The sequence below is a fragment of the Coregonus clupeaformis genome, chromosome 40 (genome assembly GCF_020615455.1).
Source record: "Coregonus clupeaformis isolate EN_2021a chromosome 40, ASM2061545v1, whole genome shotgun sequence".
Lineage (NCBI taxonomy): Eukaryota > Metazoa > Chordata > Actinopteri > Salmoniformes > Salmonidae > Coregonus > Coregonus clupeaformis.
Window position 1 is genome coordinate 35,446,217 of NC_059231.1, and position 23,915 is coordinate 35,470,131.

Genomic DNA, 23,915 nt, shown 5'->3' on the forward strand with positions numbered 1-23,915 from the left:
GATATATTGAAGCAACATCTCAAGACATCAATCAGGAAGTTAAAGCTTGGTCGCAAATGGGTCTTCCAAATGAACAATGACCCCAAGCATACTTCCAAAGTTGTGGCAAAATGGCTTAAGGACAACAAAGTCAAGGTATTGGAGTGGCCATCACAAAGCCCTGACCTCAATCCTATAGAAAATTTGTGGGCAGAACTGAAAAAGCGTGTGCGAGCAAGGAGGCCTACAAACCTGACTCAGTTACACCAGCTCTGTCAGGAGGAATGGGCCAAAATTCACCCAACTTGTTATGGGAAGCTTGTGGAAGGCTACCTGAAATGTTTGACCCAAGTTAAACAATTAAAGGCAATGCTACCAAATACTAATTGAGTGTATGTAAACTTCCGACTTCAACTGTATCTAAATATACACTGCTCAAAAAAATATAGGGAACACTAAAATAACACATCCTAGATCTGAATGAATGAAATAATCTTATTAAATACTTTTTTCTTTACATAGTTGAATGTGCTGACAACAAAATCACACAAAAATTATCAATGGAAATCAAATGTATCAACCCATGGAGGTCTGTATTTGGAGTCACCCTCAAAATGAAAGTGGAAAACCACACTACAGGCTGATCCAACTTTGATGTAATGTCCTTAAAACAAGTCAAAATGAGGCTCAGTAGTGTGTGTGGCCTCCACGTGCCTGTATGACCTCCCTACAATGCCTGGGCATGCTCCTGATGAGGTGGTCTCCTGAGGGATCTCCTGGAATCTCCTGGATCTCCTGGACTAATGCATCCGCCAACTCCTGGACAGTCTGTGGTGCAACATGGCGTTGGTGGATGGAGCGAGACATGATGTCCCAGATGTGCTCAATTGGATTCAGGTCTGGGGAACGGGCGGGCCAGTCCATAGCATCAATGCCTTCCTCTTGCAGGAACTGCTGACACACTCCAGCCACATGAGGTCTAGCATTGTCTTGCATTAGGAGGAACCCAGGGCCAACCGCACCAGCATATGGTCTCACAAGGGGTCTGAGGATCTCATCTCGGTACCTAATGGCAGTCAGGCTACCTCTGGCGAGCACATGGAGGGCTGTGCGGCCCCCCAAAGAAATGCCACCCCACACCATGACTGACCCACCACCAAACCGGTCATGCTGGAGGATGTTGCAGGCAGCAGAACGTTCTCCACGGCGTCTCCATACTCTGTCACGTCTGTCACATGTGCTCAGTGTGAACCTGCTTTCATCTGTGAAGAGCACAGGGCGCCAGTGGCGAATTTGCCAATCTTGGTGTTCTCTGGCAAATGCCAAACATCCTGCACGGTGTTGGGCTGTAAGCACAACCCCCACCTGTGGACGTCGGGCCCTCATACCACCCTCATGGAGTCTGTTTCTGACCGTTTGAGCAGACACATGCACATTTGTGGCCTGCTGGAGGTCATTTTGCAGGGCTCTGGCAGTGCTCCTCCTGCTCCTCCTTGCACAAAGGCGGAGGTAGCAGTCCTGCTGCTGGGTTGTTGCCCTCCTACGGCCTCCTCCACGTCTCCTGATGTACTGGCCTGTCTCCTGGTAGCGCCTCCATGCTCTGGACACTACACTGACAGACACAGCAAACCTTCTTGCCACAGCTCGCATTGATGTGCCATCCTGGATGAGCTGCACTACCTGAGCCACTTGTGTGGGTTGTAGACTCCGTCTCATGCTACCACTAGAGTGAAAGCACCGCCAGCATTCAAAAGTGACCAAAACATCAGCCAGGAAGCATAGGAACTGAGAAGTGGTCTGTGGTCACCACCTGCAAAACCAGTCCTTTATTGGGGGTGTCTTGCTAATTGCCTATAATTTCCACCTGTTGTTTATTTTATTTGCACAACAGCATGTGAAATTTATTGTCAGTGTTGCTTCCTAAGTGGACAGTTTGATTTCACAGAAGTGTGATTGACTTGGAGTTACATTGTGTTGTTTAAGTGTTCCCTTTATTTTTTTGAGCAGTGTAGTTGACCAACAAATGGCATACCAAATGTCGGAAAGTATGATATGGCTTACCAAATGTTGGAAATTATAAGGAGAAATATAGTAGTGAAAGTAGTCAGTAGACTATGTGGTCCAGAACGGAATATATGCGAAATAAATTATGGTGAAATTATGGTGGATCGAATTGCGCAGGTTGCCTACTTTTTGAGTGATTTGTTTGACAATCAGATGAAACATAACACAACACCCATAATATGCGAAACTGAGCCTGCGCAGACCATGAAAAACAATGGTAAATGGTATAAGATGTTTACATGCCCACCCACCCCACCCCAACCCAACCCCCTATTTTACGCTGCTGCTGCTCTGTTGATTATTTATGCATAGTCACTTTAACTCTACCTACATGAACATATTACCTCATTTACCTCGACTAACAGGTGCCCCCGCACATTGACTCTGTACCGGTACCCCCTGTATATAGCCTCCTTACTGTTATTTTATTTTACTGCTGCTCTTTAATGATTTTTTACTGCATTGTTGGTTAAGGGCTTGTAAGTAAGCATTTCACTGTAAGGTCTACACCTGTTGTATTCGGTGCATGTGGCAAATAACATTTGATTTGATTTGATATCCCAGGCATTTTATTTGGGTTTCTCATAACCGGGAAACAAGCTTTTTCGGGTTATTGTAAACGGGATAGGATGTTTATATGCGTCAACTCAAAAACAGAATACTTGAGTATCCCGAATAATAACGGGATATCGGTGTGAATGTAAAAGTTGTCATAGTAGTCGATCATCTCTTGTTGTCATCTCTTCTTTCCCCCTCTCCTCAGATCGTCCAGGGCTGGTGAATGTGTCTAATGTAGAGCAGCTCCAGGAGAGCGTCGTCCTGGCTGTCCGGCTCCACATACTGGCAAACCACCCCGATGACACCTTCCTGTTACCCAAACTGCTGCAGAAACTGGCCTACCTGCGGGAGCTGGTCACAGAGCATGCTCAGTTGGTCCAGGAGATCGAGAAGACGGAGGACACGTCTCTGCATCCAATACTGCAGGAGATCTACAGAGACATGTACTGAGAAGGCGGGGGGATGAAGATGATGAAGATAACTTGTGGGACTGTGCTGGAATGGACTAGCTAGGAGGGGACGGGTTGGGTTGTGCTGGACTAGGTTGTGTTGGGCTAAAATGGACTGTGTTGGACTTGGCTGGTCTGGACCAGTGAAAATAATCTGTGCTGCTGTGTGGCTCAGGAGAGGTGCCTGGATGATCCCAGGTGCAAATGCATGGAGCCAATCTTCTAGCTAATTCATGTTAATAGAAATAACAGTATATGTGTATCCTTCTACATTGTGTTCACCAGCAATTGATCCCCAAATGAATACGGATATTTTAACAACCACTTATTGTACTGTACAATGGTAATATCCAGGGACTCAGAAAATGAGATATATTACTGTCATAAGGGCAGATAATGTCAGCATTTCTTTTTAACCATAAACAAATCCAAGTCTCTGTTAAGCTCCTTGATACTTTATTTTGTAAATATTTAAGGAATTTGAGAGTAAAGGTGAAAGGGACACCTGTATAAAAACAATGTATCCTTATCTCGTGCATTTGCGTGACCCTCAGTTTTTTCCAATGTGTCTCTTTATATACCACTATCAAAATAAATATGTTGCTCATACCATATTCACATAATCCATCATAAACTACCTGGCAGTTTAGCGTTATGTTTTTAACGTAATAAAGTACACTGTGTGTTTTAAACTCTACCATATCATATCTACACTATATTCTAATATTCTAATTTTATTATGACAATATGCAGTATAAGGATTTATTGTGTCCAGTTAATGATATCAATTAGGTCCTCTTCTCTATACCTCCCTGTGTATTTGTAGTAATAATGGTTGGTAAATTCAGGTCAGGATGAGCCGCTGACTGTCCATTGCCTTAGTGCATTCAGTGACATAGCTAGCTACAATAGATCTCATTAACTTGAAAATAATGTTTTTTCTCAAGTAGTGTTGAAATACTGTAAATTTGATCATCTTTTGCGGTTGTGCAGTGATTTGCTAGCCAAGGTCTGAGGGAAACTGCTGGGAGACATTGTGATGTACACCTAAAATTTGGTGGAGTTATCAACTGTGTTGTTCAGTCATGTGAATTAATTATAATTTTAAATGAATTATGTAGAATGTTTCCATTTTAAAAAGTCAATTTAATTGTCTTAGTTTGGTTGTAAAGTAGCACTTTGAATGTCATTAATATATTAATATATTTGTCTACTACAGGAATCAGCTAACTGAAAAATATGTACTCCTTTTGGATATAGACGGTTGACCATAATGAAAGTTGACCGCAAAGTACAGAAGGCATACATTATTTGACCTCTGAATGCAGCATTATCACTCCAGTCCACTACGTGGTGGTAGAACCGTGCTGTTGCATACGTCCCACAAATGAAGAAAACAAACCAGGAAGTAGAACCACGCTCACATTCACAACAATGGAGTCAAGCACAGATGGGGTTCATCAAAATATGTTTACTTGCCATTTGTGCAGTTTATCTACACCATTCACATACTACGGACAGAAGCCACCCAATACCAGGGCTATTGTGTGAGTAAAATATTGATAACACTAGCGTCGTAGCGAGGTGTGTGAACTCAAGATTTGCTCACGCTTACTGGTTAACATGGAATGCAATGCAGTTGGTCCCTGGCTAGTGGCTTCTCTCGAGTCTAGTGGAGTCTCTAGTGGCCCTAGCTAGCTGACTTCTAGTGTTGTCTATGCCTATGTTAACTGTCAACTGATGAGGTGTAAAGTAAACCTTTCAGAAGGTTGTAACGTTAGCTCTTGCATTTACTCATCATGTTTTTGTTTCTGTCCATCAGCTTGTTGGAAGAGTGTTTTGTGACCAAGGACCCGTTCAGTCCAGACCGAGAGAGGTTCCTTATACTGGGATCCAACTGCAGTTTGTGCCACATCACAGTTTGTGTTGGAACGGTACGTTGTTTGCTCATATTGCCGAAAATAATGAACATGAAATGGCTGAAATCTGCTGTCTCATCATACAATGTATGATGTAAATGTCATAACCTAGAAAGGAATATCCAGTTATTTTCTTTTTTCTTAGTCACCCTTACGGAAAAAAATACATTTCAATATATTTATCATCACGTAAAATGTATTTCAAATAAATTTAGATACATTTGAAACTGTACATCTTTGCTAAAATGCATGTAATGCCTTAAAATGTATTCCAGATATGCATGTACATACACTATATATACAAAAGTATGTGGACACCCCTTCAAATGAGTGGATTCGTCTATTTCAGGCACACCCTTTGCTGACAGGTGTATAAAATCAAGCACACAGCCATGCAATCTCCATACACAAACATTGGCAGTAGAATGGCCTTACTGAAGAGCTCAGTGACATTCAATGTGGCACCGTCATAGGATGCCACCTTTCCAACAAGTCAGTTCGTCAAATATCTGCCCTGCTAGAGCTGCCCCGGTCAACTGTAAGTGCTGTTATTGTGAAGTGGAAACTTCTAGGATCAACAACGGCTCAGCCGCAAAGTGGTAAGCCACACAAGCTCACAGAACGGGACCGCCGAGTGCTGAAGCGCGTAGCACGTAAAAATCGTCTGTCCTCAATTGCAACACTCACTACTGAGTTCCAAACTGCCTCTGGAAGCAACGTGAGCACAATAACTGTTTGTCGGGAGCTTAAAGAAATGGGTTTCCATGGACGAGCAGCCTCACTCAAGCCTAAGATCACCATGTGCAATGCCAATTGTTGCTGGATCGGCTGGGGTGGTGGAAAGCTCGCCGCCATTGGACTCTGGAGCAGTGGAAACGCGTTCTCTAGAGTGATTAATCACAATCTGGAAGTCCGATGGATGAATCTGGGTTTGGTGGATGCCAGGAGAACGCTACCTGTCCCAATGCATAGTGCCAACTGTAAAGTTTGGTGGAGGAGGAATAATGGTCTGGGGCTGTTTTTCATGGTTTGGGCTAGGCCCCTTTGTTCCAGTGAAGGTAAATATTAACGCTACAGCGTTAAAATTACATTCTAGACAATTCTGTGCTTTTAACTTTGTGGCAACAGTTTGGGGAAGGCCCTTTCCTGTTTCAGCATGACAATGCCCCCATGCACAAAGCGAGGTCCATACAGAAATAGTTTGTCGAGATCCTTGTGGAAGAACTTAACTGGCCTGCACAGAGCCCTGACCTCCACCCCATCGAACACATTTGGGATGAATTGGAACGCCGACTGCGAGCCAGGGCCTAATCGCCCAACATCAGTGCCGACCTCTCTAATGCTCTTGTGGCTGAATGGAAGCAAGTCCCCGTAGCAATGTTACAACATCTAGTGGAAAGCCTTCCCAGAAGAGTGGAGGCTGATATAGCAGCAAAGGGGGGACCAACTCCATATTAATGCCCATGATTTTGGAATGAGATGTTCGACGAGCAGGTATCCACATACTTTTGGTCATGTAGTGTACATTTGCATCTTTGCTAAAATGCATGTAATGCCCTGACAATATTCCAGAAATGCATGGCTATGATATCTAGTCTACACCCACCAAGCCAAAACTTTGGCAGTGATATAATTGAAATTGTGATGGTGAGTAAAAAAAACAACGTTTGATTTCATCTAATTTTAACATTCTGTCATAAAGAGCACATGTTCAATTTAATAGAAAACACATTTTCCCATCTCCAGAGAGAGAGAGGGGGGGGGGGAATGATTGTAAGTGCCCCTCTTAAGCTTAATTAAATACTAATCAAATCAAATGTATTTGTCACATGTGCCGAATACAACAGGTTACCGTGAAATGCTTACTTACAAGCCCTTAACCAACAATGCAGTTCAAGAAATAGAGTTAAGAAAATATTTACTAAATAAACTAAAGTAAACAATAAAAAGTAACACAATAAAACAATAACGAGGCTATATACTGTGGGTACCGGTACCGAGTCAATGTGCGGGGGTACAGGTTAGTCGAGGTAGTTTGTACATGTAGGTTGGGGTAAAGTGGCTATGCATAGATAGTAAACAGCGAGTAGCAGCGGGGTGTCAATGTAAACAGTCTGGAGGTAGAATCAAATCAAATTTTATTGGTCACATGCGCCGAATACAACAGGTGCAGACATTACAGTGAAATGCTTACTTACAGCCCTTAACCAACAGTGCATTTATTTTAAACAAAAAAGTAAAAATAAAACAACAACAACAAAAAAAGTGTTGAGAAAAAAAAGAGCAGAAGTAAAATAAAGTGACAGTAGGGAGGCTATATATACAGGGGGGTACCGTTGCAGAGTCAATGTGCGGGGGCACCGGCTAGTTGAGGTAGTTGAGGTAATATGTACATGTGGGTAGAGTTAAAGTGACTATGCATAAATACTTAACAGAGTAGCAGCAGCGTAAAAAGGATGGGGTGGGGGGGCAGTGCAAATAGTCCGGGTAGCCATGATTAGCTGTTCAGGAGTCTTATGGCTTGGGGGTAGAAGCTGTTGAGAAGTATTTTGGAGCTAGACTTGGCACTCCGGTACCGCTTGCCGTGCGGTAGCAGAGAGAACAGTCTATGACTAGGGTGGCTGGAGTCTTTGACAATTTTGAGGGCCTTCCTCTGACACCGCCTGGTATAGAGGTCCTGGATGGCAGGAAGCTTTGCCCCAGTGATGTACTGGGCCGTACGCACTACCCTCTGTAGTGCCTTGCGGTCGGAGGCCAAGCAGTTGCCATACCAGGCGGTGATGCAACCAGTCAGGATGCTCTCGATGGTGCAGCTGTAGAATTTTTTGAGGATCTGAGGACCCATGCCAAATCTTTTTAGTCTCCTGAGGGGGAATAGGCTTTGTCGTGCCCTCTTCACGACTGTCTTGGTGTGTTTGGACCATGATAGTTCGTTGGTGATGTGGACACCAAGGAACTTGAAGCTCTCAACCTGTTCCACTACAGCCCCGTCGATGAGAATGGGGGCGTGCTCAGTCCTCTTTTTTTTCCTGTAGTCCACAATCATCTCCTTTGTCTTGGTCACGTTGAGGGAGAGGTTGTTGTCCTGGCACCACACGGCCAGATCTCTGACCTCCTCCCTATAGGCTGTCTCATCGTTGTCGGTGATCAGGCCTACCACTGTTGTGTCGTCGGCAAACTTAATGATGGTGTTGGAGTCGTGCCTGGCCATGCAGTCATGGGTGAACAGAGAGTACAGGAGGGGACTGAGCACGCACCCCTGAGGGGCCCCCGTGTTGAGGATCAGTGTGGCAGATGAAGCAGTGTGGCAGATGAAGCTGTTAAGGAGCCTTTTGGACCTAGACTTGGCACTCCGGTACCGCTTGCCGTGTGGTAGCAGAGAGAACAGTCTATGACTTGGGTGACTGGAATCTTTCACAATTTTTTGGGCCTTCCTCTGACACCGCCTAGTATATAGGTCCTGGATGGCAGGAAGCTTGGCCCGAGTGATGTATTGGGCCATACGTGCTAGGCTGTTTTTATTATTTTAATTTGAGTTTTTATCTATTTTAAAGAAAAACAATACATTGTACAACACTCCACAATATGTCAACGTCTAGGTCTTGTGCTTCCAATTAGATGTACAGTATTGTACTGCTGGATGGTGCATGGTTAGCTGTGTTATGGTACGTTCGTAACCACATCTGGGGGAAAATCCACTTGAATGGCCTTCCAAGTAGTTAATTACTAGTTAAATCAGCCATGGATTCCCTTGTGACAGGGGGAATGGAAACGTGTTGTGGGCAACAGGGAGGGGCAATTGTTACAACATTTCTAGCCTGTCTATCTATGGGTAATAGGGTTGACGTGTTGTGACGGTTGATGTGTTATGCTCGACCCGCTCAGTTGTTCACCAGAAAATGGCCAAAAAGAATAGAACCAGCTCACCTGCTTTTACACTATGATTTGACTATTAGATGTTCAATGTTTCTTTTGAAATAGATATTTTAAAAGGGAATAGTTTCACCATATTAAAACAAGAGTTCAGTTCACGTAACAGGGTTGACCTTAAAATGAGGGACAGATGTAAATGAATCACAATCACATAAAATAAATAATAAATGAATCACAGTCACATAAAATAAATAATAATCTTCAGAAATAACTTTGTCAAAGCAATGAAATAACAAAGGCTTTACAATGATGGTGAAAACTTGGAATATTTATGGGGGTTAGTGGGTAAAATCTTCCTAGAAATCACAGAAGACGCACGGAGGGACATGTCAAAATGCAGAATTTGAGCACTTTAGCAAGTTTCTTTTCATATTGAAAATCAGATTTATTGAATTCCCCATGTTGTCTATATTAAAGGGTACGTCATTTCATATAAGAGGCTTTTAAAATTCAATATTTGTGCTTAATTTCTACTTAACATATCAAAGGGAGCAAAAGGCACTCATTTTCGTGGAACAACCCAGTACACGTTAAGTTCTGCCCGTTGGATATTGTTTGCAATGCTCTCGTCAAGTTCATTTGTTAATTTTTTCATATGCACATGAAGGACATGGAGTCACTACACTAATGTATCATATTTGTAGTCATTTTTGTAGTAATTTAAACGCATGTTAGTGCTTTTGGTACGTGTCAAGTACAATAAAAATGCATTTAGAAAAACTATATTGTAGCGGCGGCAGCCTATTAGAAGAGTTGGAAGTGTAGCTTGTTGGGGGCGTGGCTTGTCGTAGTGCTTTTTGGCCTCCTGTGAGACGGATTGTCATGCCAGTGTTATGTTCTGTTCTGTGATTAAAAGTTAAACTTGTATACTGCCAGTTCTACAGTCTTAATGAGACTGGCATAAGTGCATGTGATACCAAAGAGCCTACTGAAGTTTCATTGTGAAGCCAGTGACCATGTTGTTACAATATGATTTGGACAATTATTTATTTGCGAAAAACTTTATTTAAAGAATATACACTGCTCAAAAAAATAAAGGGAACACTAAAATAACACATCCTAGATCTGAATGAATGAAATAATGTTATTAAATACTTTTTTCTTTACATAGTCAAAAATGATGAATGGAAATCAAATGTATCAACCCATGGAGGTCTGGATTTGGAGTCACCCTCAAAATTAAAGTGGAAAAACACACTACAGGCTGATCCAACTTTGATGTAATGTCCTTAAAACAAGTCAAAATGAGGCTCAGTAGTGTGTGTGGCCTCCACGTGCCTGTATGACCTCCCTACAACGCCTGGGCATGCTCCTGATGAGGTGGCGGATGGTCTCCTGAGGGATCTCCTCCCAGACCTGGACTAAAGCATCCGCCAACTCCTGGACAGTCTGTGGTGGATGGAGCGAGACATGATGTCCCAGATGTGCTCAATTGGATTCAGGTCTGGGGAACGGGCGGGCCAGTCCATAGCATCAATGCCTTCCTCTTGCAGGAACTGCTGACACACTCCAGCCACATGAGGTCTAGCATTGTCTTGCATTAGGAGGAACCCAGGGCCAACCGCACCAGCATATGGTCTCACAAGGGGTCTGAGGATCTCATCTCGGTACCTAATGGCAGTCAGGCTACCTCTGGCGAGCACATGGAGGGCTGTGCGGCCCCCCAAAGAAATGCCACCCCACCCCACACCATGACTGACTCACCGCCAAACCGGTCATGCTGGAGGATGTTGCAGGCAGCAGAACGTTCTCCACGGCGTCTCCAGACTCTGTCACGTCTGTCACGTGCTCAGTGTGAACCTGCTTTCATCTGTGAAGAGCACAGGGCGCCAGTGGCGAATTTGCCAATCTTGGTGTTCTCTGGCAAATGCCAAACGTCCTGCACGGTGTTGGGCTGTAAGCACAACCCCCACCTGTGGACGTCGGGCCCTCATACCACCCTCATGGAGTCTGTTTCTGACCGTTTGAGCAGACACATGCACATTTGTGGCCTGCTGGAGGTCATTTTGCAGGGCTCTGGCAGTGCTCCTCCTGCTCCTCCTTGCACAAAGGCGGAGGTAGCGGTCCTGCTGCTGGGTTGTTGCCCTCCTACGGCCTCCTCCACGTCTCCTGATGTACTGGCCTGTCTCCTGGTAGCGCCTCCATGCTCTGGACACTACGCTGACAGACACAGCAAACCTTCTTGCCACAGCTCGCATTGATGTGCCATCCTGGATGAGCTGCACTACCTGAGCCACTTGTGTGGGTTGTAGACTCTGTCTCATGCTACCACTAGAGTGAAAGCACTGCCAGCATTCAAAAGTGACCAAAACATCAGCCAGGAAGCATAGGAACTGAGAAGTGGTCTGTGGTCACCACCTGCAAAACCAGTCCTTTATTGGGGGTGTCTTGCTAATTGCCTATAATTTCCACCTGTTGTTTATTCCATTTGCACAACAGCATGTGAAATTTATTGTCAATCAGTGTTGCTTCCTAAGTGGACAGTTTGATTTCAAAGAAGTGTGATTGACTTGGAGTTACATTGTGTTGTTTAAGTGTTCCCTTTATTTTTTGGAGCAGTGTATTTCTTACAAATACATTTAAATGCACGTTGGAATATATTTGACAAAACATTTTCAAATATATTTTAATATATACAGTACCAGTCAAAAGTTTGGACACACCTACTCATTCCAAAGCTGTCATCAAGGCAAAGGTTGGCTATTTGAAGAATCTCAAATATAACATATATTTTGATTTGTTTAACACTTTTTTGGTTACTACATGATTCCATATGTGTTATTTCATAGTTTTGATGTCTTCACTATTATTCTACAATGTAGAAAATAGTAAAAATAAAGAAAAACCCTTGAATGAGTAGGTGTGTCCAAACATTTGACTGGTACTGTATGTGTGTGTATTATCTGGCAAATGTTTAATATTACACATGTATCCCAAAAAATTTAGCAAAAAAATTTTTCCCCCCCATAAGACCACATACAGTGGGGAAAAAAAGTATTTAGTCAGCCACCAATTGTGCAAGTTCTCCCACTTAAAAAGATGAGAGAGGCCTTTAATTTTCATCATAGGTACACGTCAACTATGACAGACAAAATGAGGAAAAAAAATCCAGAAAATCACATTGTAGGATTTTTAATGAATTTATTTGCAAATTATGGTGGAAAATAAGTATTTGGTCAATAACAAAAGTTTCTCAATACTTTGTTATATACCCTTTGTTGGCAATGACACACGTCAAACGTTTTCTGTAAGTCTTCACAAGGTTTTCACACACTGTTGCTGGTATTTTGGCCCATTCCTACATGCAGATCTCCTCTAGCGCAGTGATGTTTTGGGGCTGTCGCTGGGCAACACAGACTTTCAACTCCCTCCAAAGATTTTCTATGGGGTTGAGATCTGGAGACTGGCTAGGCCACTCCAGGACCTTGAAATGCTTCTTACGAAGCCACTCCTTCGTTGCCCGGGCGGTGTGTTTGGGATCATTGTCATGCTGAAAGTCCCAGCCACGTTTCATCTTTAATGCCCTTGCTGATGGAAGGAGGTTTTCACTCAAAATCTCACGATACATGGCCCCATTCATTCTTTCCTTTACACAGATCAGTCGTCCTGGTCCCTTTGCAGAAAAACAGCCCCAAAGCATGATGTTTCCACCCCCATGCTTCACAGTAGGTATGGTGTTCTTTGGATGCAACTCAGCATTCTTTGTCCTCCAAACACGACGAGTTGAGTTTTTACCAAAAAGTTCTATTTTGGTTTCATCTGACTATATGACATTCTCCCAATCCTCTTCTGGATCATCCAAATGCACTCTAGCAAACTTCAGACGGGCCTGGACATGTACTGGCTTAAGCAGTGGGACACGTCTGACACTGCAGGATTTGAGTCCCTGGCGGCGTAGTGTGTTACTGATGGTAGGCTTTGTTACTTTGGTCCCAGCTCTCTGCAGGTCATTCACTAGGTCCCCCGTGTGGTTCTGGGATTTTTGCTCACCGTTCTTGTGATCATTTTGACCCACGGGGTGAGATCTTGCGTGGAGCCCCAGATCGAGGGAGATTATCAGTGGTCTTGTATGTCTTCCATTTCCTAATAATTGCTCCCACAGTTGATTTCTTCAAACCAAGCTGCTTACCTATTGCAGATTCAGTCTTCCCAGCCTGGTGCAGGTCTACAATTTTGTTTCTGGTGTCCTTTGACAGCTCTTTGGTCTTGGCCATAGTGGAGTTTGGAGTGTGACTGTTTGAGGTTGTGGACAGGTGTCTTTAATACTGATAACAAGTTCAAACAGGTGCCATTAATACAGGTAACGAGTGGAGGACAGAGGAGCCTCTTAAAGAAGAAGTTACAGGTCTGTGAAAGCCAGAAATCTTGCTTGTTTGTAGGTGACCAAATACTTATTTTCCACCATAATTTGCAAATAAATTCATAAAAAATCCTACAATGTGATTTTCTGGGAAAAAAATCTCAATTTGTCTGTCATAGTTGACGTGTACATATGATGAAAATTACAGGCCTCTCTCATCTTTTTAAGTGGGAGAACTTGCACAATTGGTGGCTGACTAAATACTTTTTTCCCCCACTGTACAGTATCGTCCAGAGGGGTTCTGTTACACTATTGGGGTATTCATTACGCCGATTCTGTTGCAAAACCTTTCTTAAATGGAACGGAAATGGGAGGGACCTACTTCAATTTGCTCTGTTTGCTTACGTTTGGTTCTTAAACAGTAAACGGTTTCCGTAATGAATATTCCTCTGGGATGTATTCATTACACCGATTATGTTGCAAAATGTTTAGTCTGTTGCAAAAAAGTTTCCCCACAGTGAAGGTTAGCTGCTTCCCCAATCAAAAGCCCTGGATTAACAGAGGTTGGCGCTAAGATCAATGATAGGGCTACTACACACAGGGCTATCGCAGACAACCCTGAGGCTACGGCTGAGGACAGGAACAAGTACAAGAAGTCCCGCTACTACCTCTGAAGAGTCATCAAACTAGCAAATATACAATATAGGAATAAGGTGGAATCATATTACACAGGCTCCGCCGTCCGCCGCATGTAGCAAGGGCTACAGTCTATTACGGATGACTAAGAAAGACCCAGCCGTGATCTGCCCAACAATGCCTCTCTTCCAGACGAACGCAATGCATTTTATGCGCGCTTTGACAATAACAACATCGGCCCATGCATGAGGGCCCTCACCGATCCAGAGGACTGGGTGATCTCGGTCTACGAGGCTGAAGTGAGTAAGGTCTTTAATCAGGTCAACACTCGCAAGGCTGTAGGGCTTGACGGTATTCCAGGGCGCGTTCTCAGAGCATGTGCAGATCATCTGGCAGGCAGATTCACGGTAATTTACAACCTCTCCTTGTCTCAGTCTGTAATCCCCACGTCTTAAGATGACTACCCTCATTCCTGTTCCCAAGAACTCTAAGGCTTCATGCCATAATGACTACTGCCCTGTAGCACTCACATCTGTAATAATAATATAATAATATGCCATTTTAGCAGACGCTTTTATCCAAAGCGACTTACAGTCATGCATGCATACATTTTTTTTTGTGTATGGGTGGTCCCGGGGATCGAACCCACTACCTTGGCGTTACAAGCGCCGTGCTCTACCAGCTGAGCTACAGAGGACCACATCATGAAGTGCTTTGACAGGCTGGTTAATGGCTGTGATCAGAGAAAACTGAGGATGGATCAACAACATTGTAGTTACTCTACAATACTAACCTAATTGGCAGAATGAAAAGAAGGAAGCCTGTACAGAATAACAAATATTCTAAAACATGCATCCTGACTGCAACAAGGCATTGAAGTAATACTGTAAACAATGTGGCAAAGCAATTAACTTTTTGTCCTGAATACAAAGTGTTATTTTAGGGGCAAATCCAATACAACACATTACTGAGTACCACTCTCCATATTTTAAAGCATAGTGGTGGCTGCATCATGTTATGGGTATGTTTGTAATTGTTAAGGACTGGGGAGTTTTTCAGGATAAAAAATAAACTTAATGGAGGCAAAATCCTAGAGGAAAAGCTGGTTCAGTCTGCTTTCCACCAGACACTGGGAGATGAATTCACCTTTCAGCAGGACAATAACCTAAAACACAAGGCCAAATCTACACTGGAGTTGCTTACCAAGAAGACAGTGAATGTTCCTGAGTGTCCGAGTTACAGTTTATGGCAAGACTTGAACATGGTTGTCCAGCAATGATCAATAACCAGTTTAACAGACCTTGAAGAATTTTGAAAATAATAATTGGCAAATATTTTAGAGACTTACCCAGAAGGACTCACAGCTGTAATTGCTGCCAAAGGTGATTATAACATGTATTGACTCGGGGTGTGAATACTTACATAAATGAGATATTTCTGTATTTCATTTTCAATAAATTTGCAAAACTATCTAAAAATATGTTTTTACTTTGTCATTATGGGGTAGTGTGTGTAGATGGGTGAGAAATACATATATTTTAACCATTTTGAATGCAGGCTGTAACACAACAAACTGTGGAATAAGTCAAGGGGAAGGAATACTTTCTGAAGGCACTGTAGCTTCTTACTTTCTTGTGTTTTTGTTCTGACGTATGTCATTTTTAGTGCTATATTGAGCATTGTTGGGTTTGGAGCTTGCAAGAAAGGCATTTCACTGTACTTGACATGCACTTGACATGAAAACTTGAAAAAGGTTTGCAACAGAAACCGTTTAAGGCCGATTTATACCCTATGGAAATGGACTCTATGGAGCGTGTTGCAATATTGTTTTTTGTCACAAAAGCTCCGGCATTAAAGTTTTTTTTTCTACCTGGAAATTGAGACCCGACATATTATTCTTGCGAAGACTGAGGTGCAGTATTGAGTGAGTTTTGCAACAGAAGTGTGTCAACATCCCATCTTTTCCGGTATCCCTTCTGGTATAAACACGGAAACAATGTTGGACGTTCTACTACTTCTTTGCTACTACTTGCTATTCTCTGTGCGAACTGGTGAGACAATACGAGCACCTCTTCAATGCGGTTGTATTCGGACAATCACGCAAAAGACAACAGCTGGAGGGAGATATCATGAAATTTGAACACCAATATCAAAGAAACATGGAGAAAGATTCGGGACTGGTATGTTATCAATCTGAAAAGGGTGAAGGAGACGAGGAGTGGGACTGCCGCCGGTGTGCGAGTCCCGCCGATTGTGCGACAACTGGATTGGCTTCGTGTTTACGTAAAACATAATCAGACAGACACCAATATGCCATTGCAGCAGCGGTGGACCGACCCAACCCATCTGCTGCTAACCCTGATGAACTGAACTGACCTGACCTGGGTCCTGCAGTAGCCTCATCTCCCCCTCTGGAGCCTAGCAGGCTAGGCTATGGGTCGTAAACTGGCCCGGTACACCTCTGGCCCTCGCCAAACCTATTGGTTGTTAGGGGACATGGTTGCCACACAATACCCCATAATGACAAAGCGAAAACAGGTTTTTAGAAAAATCGTTTTTTACAGAAATATCTTATTTACATAAGTATTCAGACCCTTTACTCAGTACTTTGTTGAAGCAACATTGGCAGTGATTACAGCCTCGAGTCTTCTTGGGTATGATGCTACAAGCTTGGCACACCTGTATTTGGGGAGTGTCTCCCATTCTTCTCTGCAGATCCTCTCAAGCTCTGTCAGGTTGGATGGGGAGCGTCGCTGCACAGCTATTTTCAGGTCTCTCCAGAGATGTTAGATCGGGTTCAAGTCCGAGCTCTGGCTGGGCCACTCAAGGACGTTCAGAAACTTTCCGAGTGCACTGTATAAGCTGGAAGTAGAAGCCTAAGTGTAGGTAAAAATAGGTAAACATTTATGCACACATGACTGTAAGTCGTTTTGGATAAAAGCGTCTGCTAAATGGCATATTATTATTATTTTATTATTATAAGTGTTGTTGTCCATTAGTTTACTTCAATTAGGGGAGGGGTTAGGGGAAAATAATAAAGGAACATTTATTTAAGAAATATATTATTTTTTTAACAAAAAATATATGTGGAGGATTGGAAATTATGCAGACAATTACAATGATGGAAGTCCCAATCTATCACTAATATTATAGCTGATCTACCCCAAAACATTAAAATAAAGTGCTATTTAATGGCCTGGAAATGATATGAAAGCTTTGCCCATGATGCAAAGTAAAGTGTGAATAAGCTGGTGTGAATATGAGGGGTAGCCCAGTGCCTGTGTTTTTAATGGAAATGATTGATGTATTCTCCATCATCCCCTCTTGTAGCGTTCAGTGTACGATCGTGCCGTTTTCTGTCGTTTTTTTATTTATTTTCTCCTCCTGAGTAATAAGAGCAGTTCAAGCTCTTGCTGTTCAAGCTCTAGCAATTTTATTCATAGAGAGACATGTTTGCTTCTGCTTCTGTGGCTAAAAGGTAGCGTCAAAAGAAAACACTAGACTAGCCAGACATCTAGCTAGCTAGCTAGTATTTGTAAACAAAATACCATATAACACGGGATCTGGAAGTTCAAATGTTATCGCTAGCTACAGTCAGAGTGCCTCGGACCCTCTTGCTTGGTAAGCTATTCTGGCCCAAGACCCCAGGACTTCCTCTCTGGGTGGAATGCAACGATGATGTGGACAAAAGTGTGCGCTGCCACCCAAAAAAAACAACTCTGCCCTTGCACATGCATGCATGTTGATCGACGGAGTAAAGCTCGTAGCAACCTACTCCAAACAGAAAACATTCTGCAACAAAAACAAGAGTTTCTATTGAATAAATTCAGGTAGGTCCCTCTCCATTTTGTTCCGTTTGCTCTGTTTGGTTCTTAAACGGCAAACAGTTTCCGTTGCAAGATGTAATGAATACACCTCTGGGGTGTAATCTTTAGTCCAAATAGTTGCAAACGGAAAACGTTTTGCAACAAAAACAAAAGTTTCTATTGGACAAGTTCAGGTAGGTCCCTCCCCGTTTCGTCCTGTTTGCTTAGTTCCTAGTGAATAAACCACAGGTTCTGCATGCCATAACTTCATGGCAGGGATAGTGTGCTTGCTTAATGTGTTTGTTAATATTTTTGTTTCTCTTCTTCCAGGGCTGCAGCCTTTTCTACACCAAGCGATTCTGCATGCAGTGTGTGAACAAACACTTGGACCAGTTCCCCCCTCACATTCAAGCTGAGCTCGCCAAGAAGAAGCAGCCATCAAAGACAGGTGTTTCATGATTTCTGCAAGAGACACATTAAAGACTCTGGAGGTACTCTGGATGTACTTCAGGAAGGAAAATAGCCTTTCAATTAGGAAATGTCTTTCGGGGTTGTGGCCAGCCTGCTTGCCTTGGGATCAGGTGACCCGGGTAGTGTTCCCACTTAGGGCGATATTCTCTCCTGTCGGTCACTTGTGATATACCCCTCTGGGATAGACACGTTTCTGTTTTGGGAGAAATGGTTGGAACTGAACATAACTTCTGGGCCATATAAGGGATTCTAGTTGATGTCATATATAGTTTCACCACTAGATGTCAGTAAAGACTTATTACCAGACTGAAAATGACAGTTCATTTTTTAATCTTTATTTAACTAGGCAAGTCAGTTAAGAACAAATTCTTATTTACAATGACGGCCTACACCGGCCAAACCCGGACGACGCTGGGCCAATTGTGCGCCGCCCTATGGGACTCCCAATCACGGCCGGTTGTGATACAGCCTGGAATCGAACCAGGGGGTCTGTAGTGACGCCTCAAGCACTGAGATGCAGTGCCTTAGACCGCTGCGCCACTCGGGAGCCCATTACATCACTCATTCACAGCAGCTGAGTCCCAACGTCAAAATATATAATGTACCTTGTTTAATATTTCAGTATATCATGGAAAAATTGTACAATATGTTGAAAATACATATACTACCAGAATTACGTGTAGTTTGCACTTTATGAAATATGCTTCGCCCAAGCAGTGATAGTAACACTATTTTTCTATGGATGACCTCAATGTTTATAAAACAAGATACGTTGACTTGTTGACCTTGCAGAGTAAATGAGAACTCTCTGGTCCTAAAGAACATTTGGTGGATGCCTCCCAAATGGCACCCTATTCCCAATTTAGACTAGTGCACTACATTAACCAAAGCCGCATGGGCCCTGGTCGAAGGTAGTGCACTAAATAGGGAATAGGGAGCCATTTTGGACAAAATCTCAATTGCATGTGTCCCAGTGAGGGAACTCCAAGTACATATGCAATTGTAACCACTAAACTACAGTGATAGTCAAGATTGTGTCAAAGTCAGTTGGCAATAGGCTAGCTGCCATCTATGATGGAAGGTATTTAACACTGAGGAGGCAGATTTAAAAAGCACAAACAAAATGGTGTCCCCTGTAGCTCAGTTGGTAGAGCATGGCGCTTGCAACGCCAGGGTTGTGGGTTCGTTTCCCACGGGGGGCCAGTATGAAAATGTATGCACTCACTAACTGTAAGTCGCTCTGGATAAGAGCGTCTGCTAAATGACTAAAATGTAAAAATGTAAATGGTGATATTGGAGACGTTGAACCCTGAACCCAACATTGCCAAATGCAGGACAGGTATAATTCCACAGAACCCTTCCCTATCTCTCCCCACTCTTTCGGGAGACAATTCCAAACAAAAATCTCCTACCCTTTCTCCAAAAATTGACACAAAGTGTCATTCTATGACTGTTCATAGGAGACTGCCATCCACTTTCTTTTGTCATAAACCAATAAAATATAGGTGCATAAAGAATAATACAAATATTACTTTATTCAATTACCTAGACTATTACTAGGTTATTACTTTAGACATGGCCACTTATTAATAACTAAAAAAATATATTAAATGTTTATTATCATAATGGGTTGATCTGTTTAAATTCTAAAAATACAATATTCCTACAGCCACGTTCACCTTTAAGAATTAAATACGGGTGGTTCCATGTTCTTAAACCAATGAAGCTCATTTTCTGTTTGAATAGCCTTACCTGTCAATCTTTTCCCCACACAAGTAGTTCCTCTCTAACGCCATATTGGGTACAGCCAGCGAGAGGAAGAGACTCCGTAGAAAAACATCTGTCTCCCTCCAGCAGGGGGCTGTTTTCGTTGGTTCGCCTACCAAGCAAGGCGTTTTTTATGGCAGTCAATGAGAATGTCGAATTTGGTCAACAAAACAATTAATGGCTTATTTGCTAAGTGAGGTTTATTTGATCGAATATAAGTTTCGTAATGCTTAAGTTGTTACGAGTGCACTGATATAAGAAAGACACGTGACATCCCGGCAACTTTAAGTTAAAACACTTTATATTGGAGTTGTCTCGAGATGGCTATGCATATTAATGAAATGAGGCTAATAGCATAGCACCTCTCCCCATTCAGTACAGGCGGTTGACGTCAACAACCCATTTAAAAATGATTACAATAATGAGATGTATTCACCAATCCAAAGAAAGGATAGGCGGGAGCTAGACAGCCCGCCGTGCCGATTTGTGGGCAACGACTCCTATTGTTAGGGCGGAGAGACTGGTACAGCACAGACGACTAGGTTGTTTTCTTCCATTTGACTACGGAACTAAAATAACTAAGCCTTCACTAGACGGGCAGATTGTTTTTCGCTTGGAGGGGGAATCACGTTCGCAGTTTTACGGATCCTGATCATGCGTCTCTAACTTGTGATCCAGGTCGCATATTTAAAAGGAATACTTTTTTTTATTTTTTTTATAAACCGTCGCGACTTAAGGTCGTTTTCATTTGTGAAACGAAATGTCAAATGTTAGTCTTTCGAATGGGAGTCCGACGTTGGAAAGGGTGGATCCGCGTCCGACGGATCACACGAAGCCCCCGATTCGCAGAAATCTTTTCGGATCGGTGGATCACGACGAATTTAGGAGGGAGTGTTTGGTTCAAATGAAAGAGCTGGAGAAGGCTTCTATTGACAAATGGAATTATGATTTCCTAAACGACGAGCCCCTTCCCCAGGGAGATTATAAATGGGAACCCATGAAAAGCAGTGACCTGCCTGACTTTTACACCAGACCGCCTCACAAGCGAGTCTGGTCCTCTGGAAATGTGGACCATAACGGGAATCATGATTACCGAGTCCGACCGAGCTGTCCTGCGAACGGGGCTGAGCTATCCGATGAGACCGAGAAGAGCGAGAGGCAGGCGGATTGTCACCACTCTCACAACGGGGCAAGGAAAAGACCTGCAAATCCAGGTAAATGATGCAGTTTTGAAAATGGACTTGAGGATTTTAGAGTTAACCAATCTACAACAATTCAGCCAGTCTCCTTCGTACAAAAAATGGCACAGTCGAATTCAATTGTTACAATCTGCGAGATTGTTTAACAATTCTGCGTCACTGCACTGATTCAATGTCGCAGAAAGCCTATACGTTGTACCGCGCACCTCTAGATTCCGTCGATACTTATTTTCTTTCCAGAAAGACGCTTTGTGTGTCAGGCTATTAAACGCTTTGATTTCTTCCTCGTCTTGAGTTTTCAATGTTTGTTCTGCTCTGGACTAATGAATAGCATGATTATATAACCACTTGGCTGTTTAGCTTGATGATAGACTTAATTTCTGAACTATTCAACAGAGCGGGAAATGAGCTTGTGGACGAAAAACAGTTTACTGACATGTCTTTAAATTGTTTTTTTTTATCAGAACCCCAAAGTACAAGTAAAAAGTTGCATTCCAGTGAAGAGGATGAAGTTGTGTCAAAGTCAGTAGAGCAGACACCCAGCAAAAACGATTCCAGGACACATGAACACTAATACCAAGGTAAGAACTTCATCATCATGCATTTCGAATGTAAACTGTCAAGTGAGTGTAAAATGACGTGTGAATGACAACCTCTGAGTAATGTTGTTTGTTCATGTTGAATTAGAATGTCCTGGAGCATAACCCGTTTGTTCTAATAACCTTATTATAAACATGAGCATTTCAGTTGTGAAGCCTATGTTGGATTTTAAACGTGAAGCCTTATTAGTGAGATGTTCAAAAAGGGTTAAAAAGTGTAGATGACACACTTTGGTAAACGCCCCAGCAATCTGGTCAAATATTAACTTAAGCAAGCCTAGTTCAAGTGCAGAACAGTAGTAACAAGTCATCAGCAGGCTTTGCATGAGGAAGGGTTGTTTTCAAGAGAATGAGCTCTGCAAGCTGCTGCTCTCTCTGCAGCAGTCTGTCTTGAGTGACATGTTGACATTTAATGTACGCTTTTGCACCGTTTGCTTGCTTCAACAAAATACACAATGCATGATACTGGACAACTAAACTGTCTTTACTATGCATGTGTTATAACCTTCGGGCTATGTGCCCATAACCCCTTCTGTGAACAGAGCTAATATGAATTTGTTTTCCCCACAGCGCTGAGAACTCCTCCTTTTTTATTGAATACTGTACTTCAGGACCTGAAGAAGAGACGAGCGATAGAAGAGGAGACAGGATACAAAATGGCCTGCCTTTAGGAGGGAGGGAGGCTGTGCAAGCACTGAATATTTACACTTACGTTTTGGCACTCAATTTAATCCAATCGCCTCAAAAGCAGAAAATGTAGCAGTGTGCAAAAATGGGATGTTTTTCCCTTTTTGCTCAGTTTTATTTTTACTACGTATGTTTAATATGTATCACATAAAACATAATATTATTATGTTGATAAAATAAGTGTCTTGAAGAATTGCTGTGCAGTTTTCAAAAATATATTGTTTGTTTGTAAAAGTGGTCATATGATATCCTTGTTCAGGTATAAATGATAGTTATAAATGCAGATTATTTCTAAGTCAGGGTTTTTGAGAGTATCTCATCAAAGAATCAGTTGTTTCTATTTTATGGCTTTATGCAGTGTTCAGTGGTAGTACATAGTGTGAAGGCCTATTATTCAAAAGCTGGTCATTAGGGTTGGGGTCAATTCTATTTCAATTGATGAAGTAAACTGAAAGTCAGATTCCAATCCAATTTTCCTCAATGCTTTTCAATGAGCGAAAATATTTTGAATTTTAGTTTACTTCCTGAATTGACTGAATTTGAATGTAATTGACCCAATGCTACGCTAAGGTCATACTGTCAATCAGAAGGACTTCTATGTTACATGACCTAACTAGATAAAAGTTTACATGCAAATAATATATTATTATTACGTTTTCCTACTGCGAAAGGGAAATATCCTGCCAAAGTTTCAACATTTGTCTTATTTTTTGGGGGAAATTATTAAATGAGTAGGGCTTATTCACGGCATAGTTAGACATTATTGGTAAAAGTTAGAATATATGAGTTCCCATTTTGCAGTATTAATTATTATTATTATGCCGCCCCAGTTTGTTTCCTTTAACGTATTCATAATGTGGTCCAGTTTGACCAGAGTAGCCTACACTCTCAGATGTGTTGTAACCACCTGGCACTTTGCAAACATAAATATGTGAATCAACAATTTGCCTCTTATTGTGTGTTGAATTCATGTTGAGCATGACATGGCACTATATAGACCACACAAAGGAAATAATGATCATCTTTGAGGAGGACAGACAGATAAAAGTTACACTGCATGTACAGTATGTCTGTGTAAAACTTTGAAGTGTACCTTTTGTATATTTCCTTGTAAAAATTATAGTAACTTATTTCTGTTCAGGTTTTTGTGGTTGTATGGATATCCAAAGTGGCATTTCTTGTGCATTGTTATGTAAATACTTTAAAAAATGTTTTTGGATACAAAAGGTTGCTAAACTGAGCCTAATTAAAAATATACCTGTATATTTTGTATTGTTTCTCTGAAACCGGCAATCATTTGATAAAACAATAATATTGGGTTAAATAAAAAATGACTTATTATTTTCAGTTGCATATTATGTGCACATTCATTTTCCTCCATATGTCAACTTTGTCAGAGTATGCTATACATTGTTTAATTAGGCTATAGTGTTCCAGGGCCAACCTCAGCAGTAGGCTAGTAAAGGTATTAGTTATGAGATATGTTTGATAATGTGTAAAAACACGTATAGACTAGTCACCCAGAAATTATAATTGCGCAGCAGGACA

General features: G+C 42.2%; 1 protein-coding gene and 1 pseudogene across 2 annotated transcripts; both read left to right on the plus strand.

Annotated features, from left to right (window-relative positions):
- Window positions 1-3,051, plus strand: part of LOC121555120 — a 108,825-nt pseudogene extending 105,774 nt beyond the window's left edge.
- Window positions 3,052-4,459: 1,408 nt separating this feature from the next.
- Window positions 4,460-23,714, plus strand: LOC121554832 (cysteine-rich DPF motif domain-containing protein 1-like). 2 transcript variants are annotated; one of them, XM_041868516.1, is made up of 5 exons: window positions 4,460-4,597; window positions 4,873-4,984; window positions 17,975-18,092; window positions 21,546-21,662; window positions 22,251-23,714. In XM_041868516.1, the coding sequence occupies exons 1-4, from the start codon at window positions 4,485-4,487 to the stop codon at window positions 21,653-21,655; spliced, it is 453 nt and encodes a 150-aa protein (XP_041724450.1). In that variant the 5' UTR covers window positions 4,460-4,484; the 3' UTR covers window positions 21,656-21,662; window positions 22,251-23,714. The 2 variants fall into 2 exon arrangements, with proteins under 2 accessions (XP_041724450.1, XP_041724449.1); XM_041868515.2 differs by lacking the exons at window positions 4,460-4,597; window positions 4,873-4,984; window positions 17,975-18,092 and adding an exon at window positions 19,343-21,096.
- The last annotated feature ends 201 nt before the right edge of the window (window positions 23,715-23,915 follow it).

Coding starts and splice junctions, on each gene's coding strand:
- LOC121554832 (XM_041868515.2), top strand. CDS start 20,643: ATGTCAAATGTTAGTCTTTCGAATGGGAGTCCGACGTTGGAAAGGGTG. Junction 21,097..21,545: donor GAAAAGACCTGCAAATCCAG/GTAAATGATGCA, acceptor TTTTTTTATCAG/AACCCCAAAGTACAAGTAAA.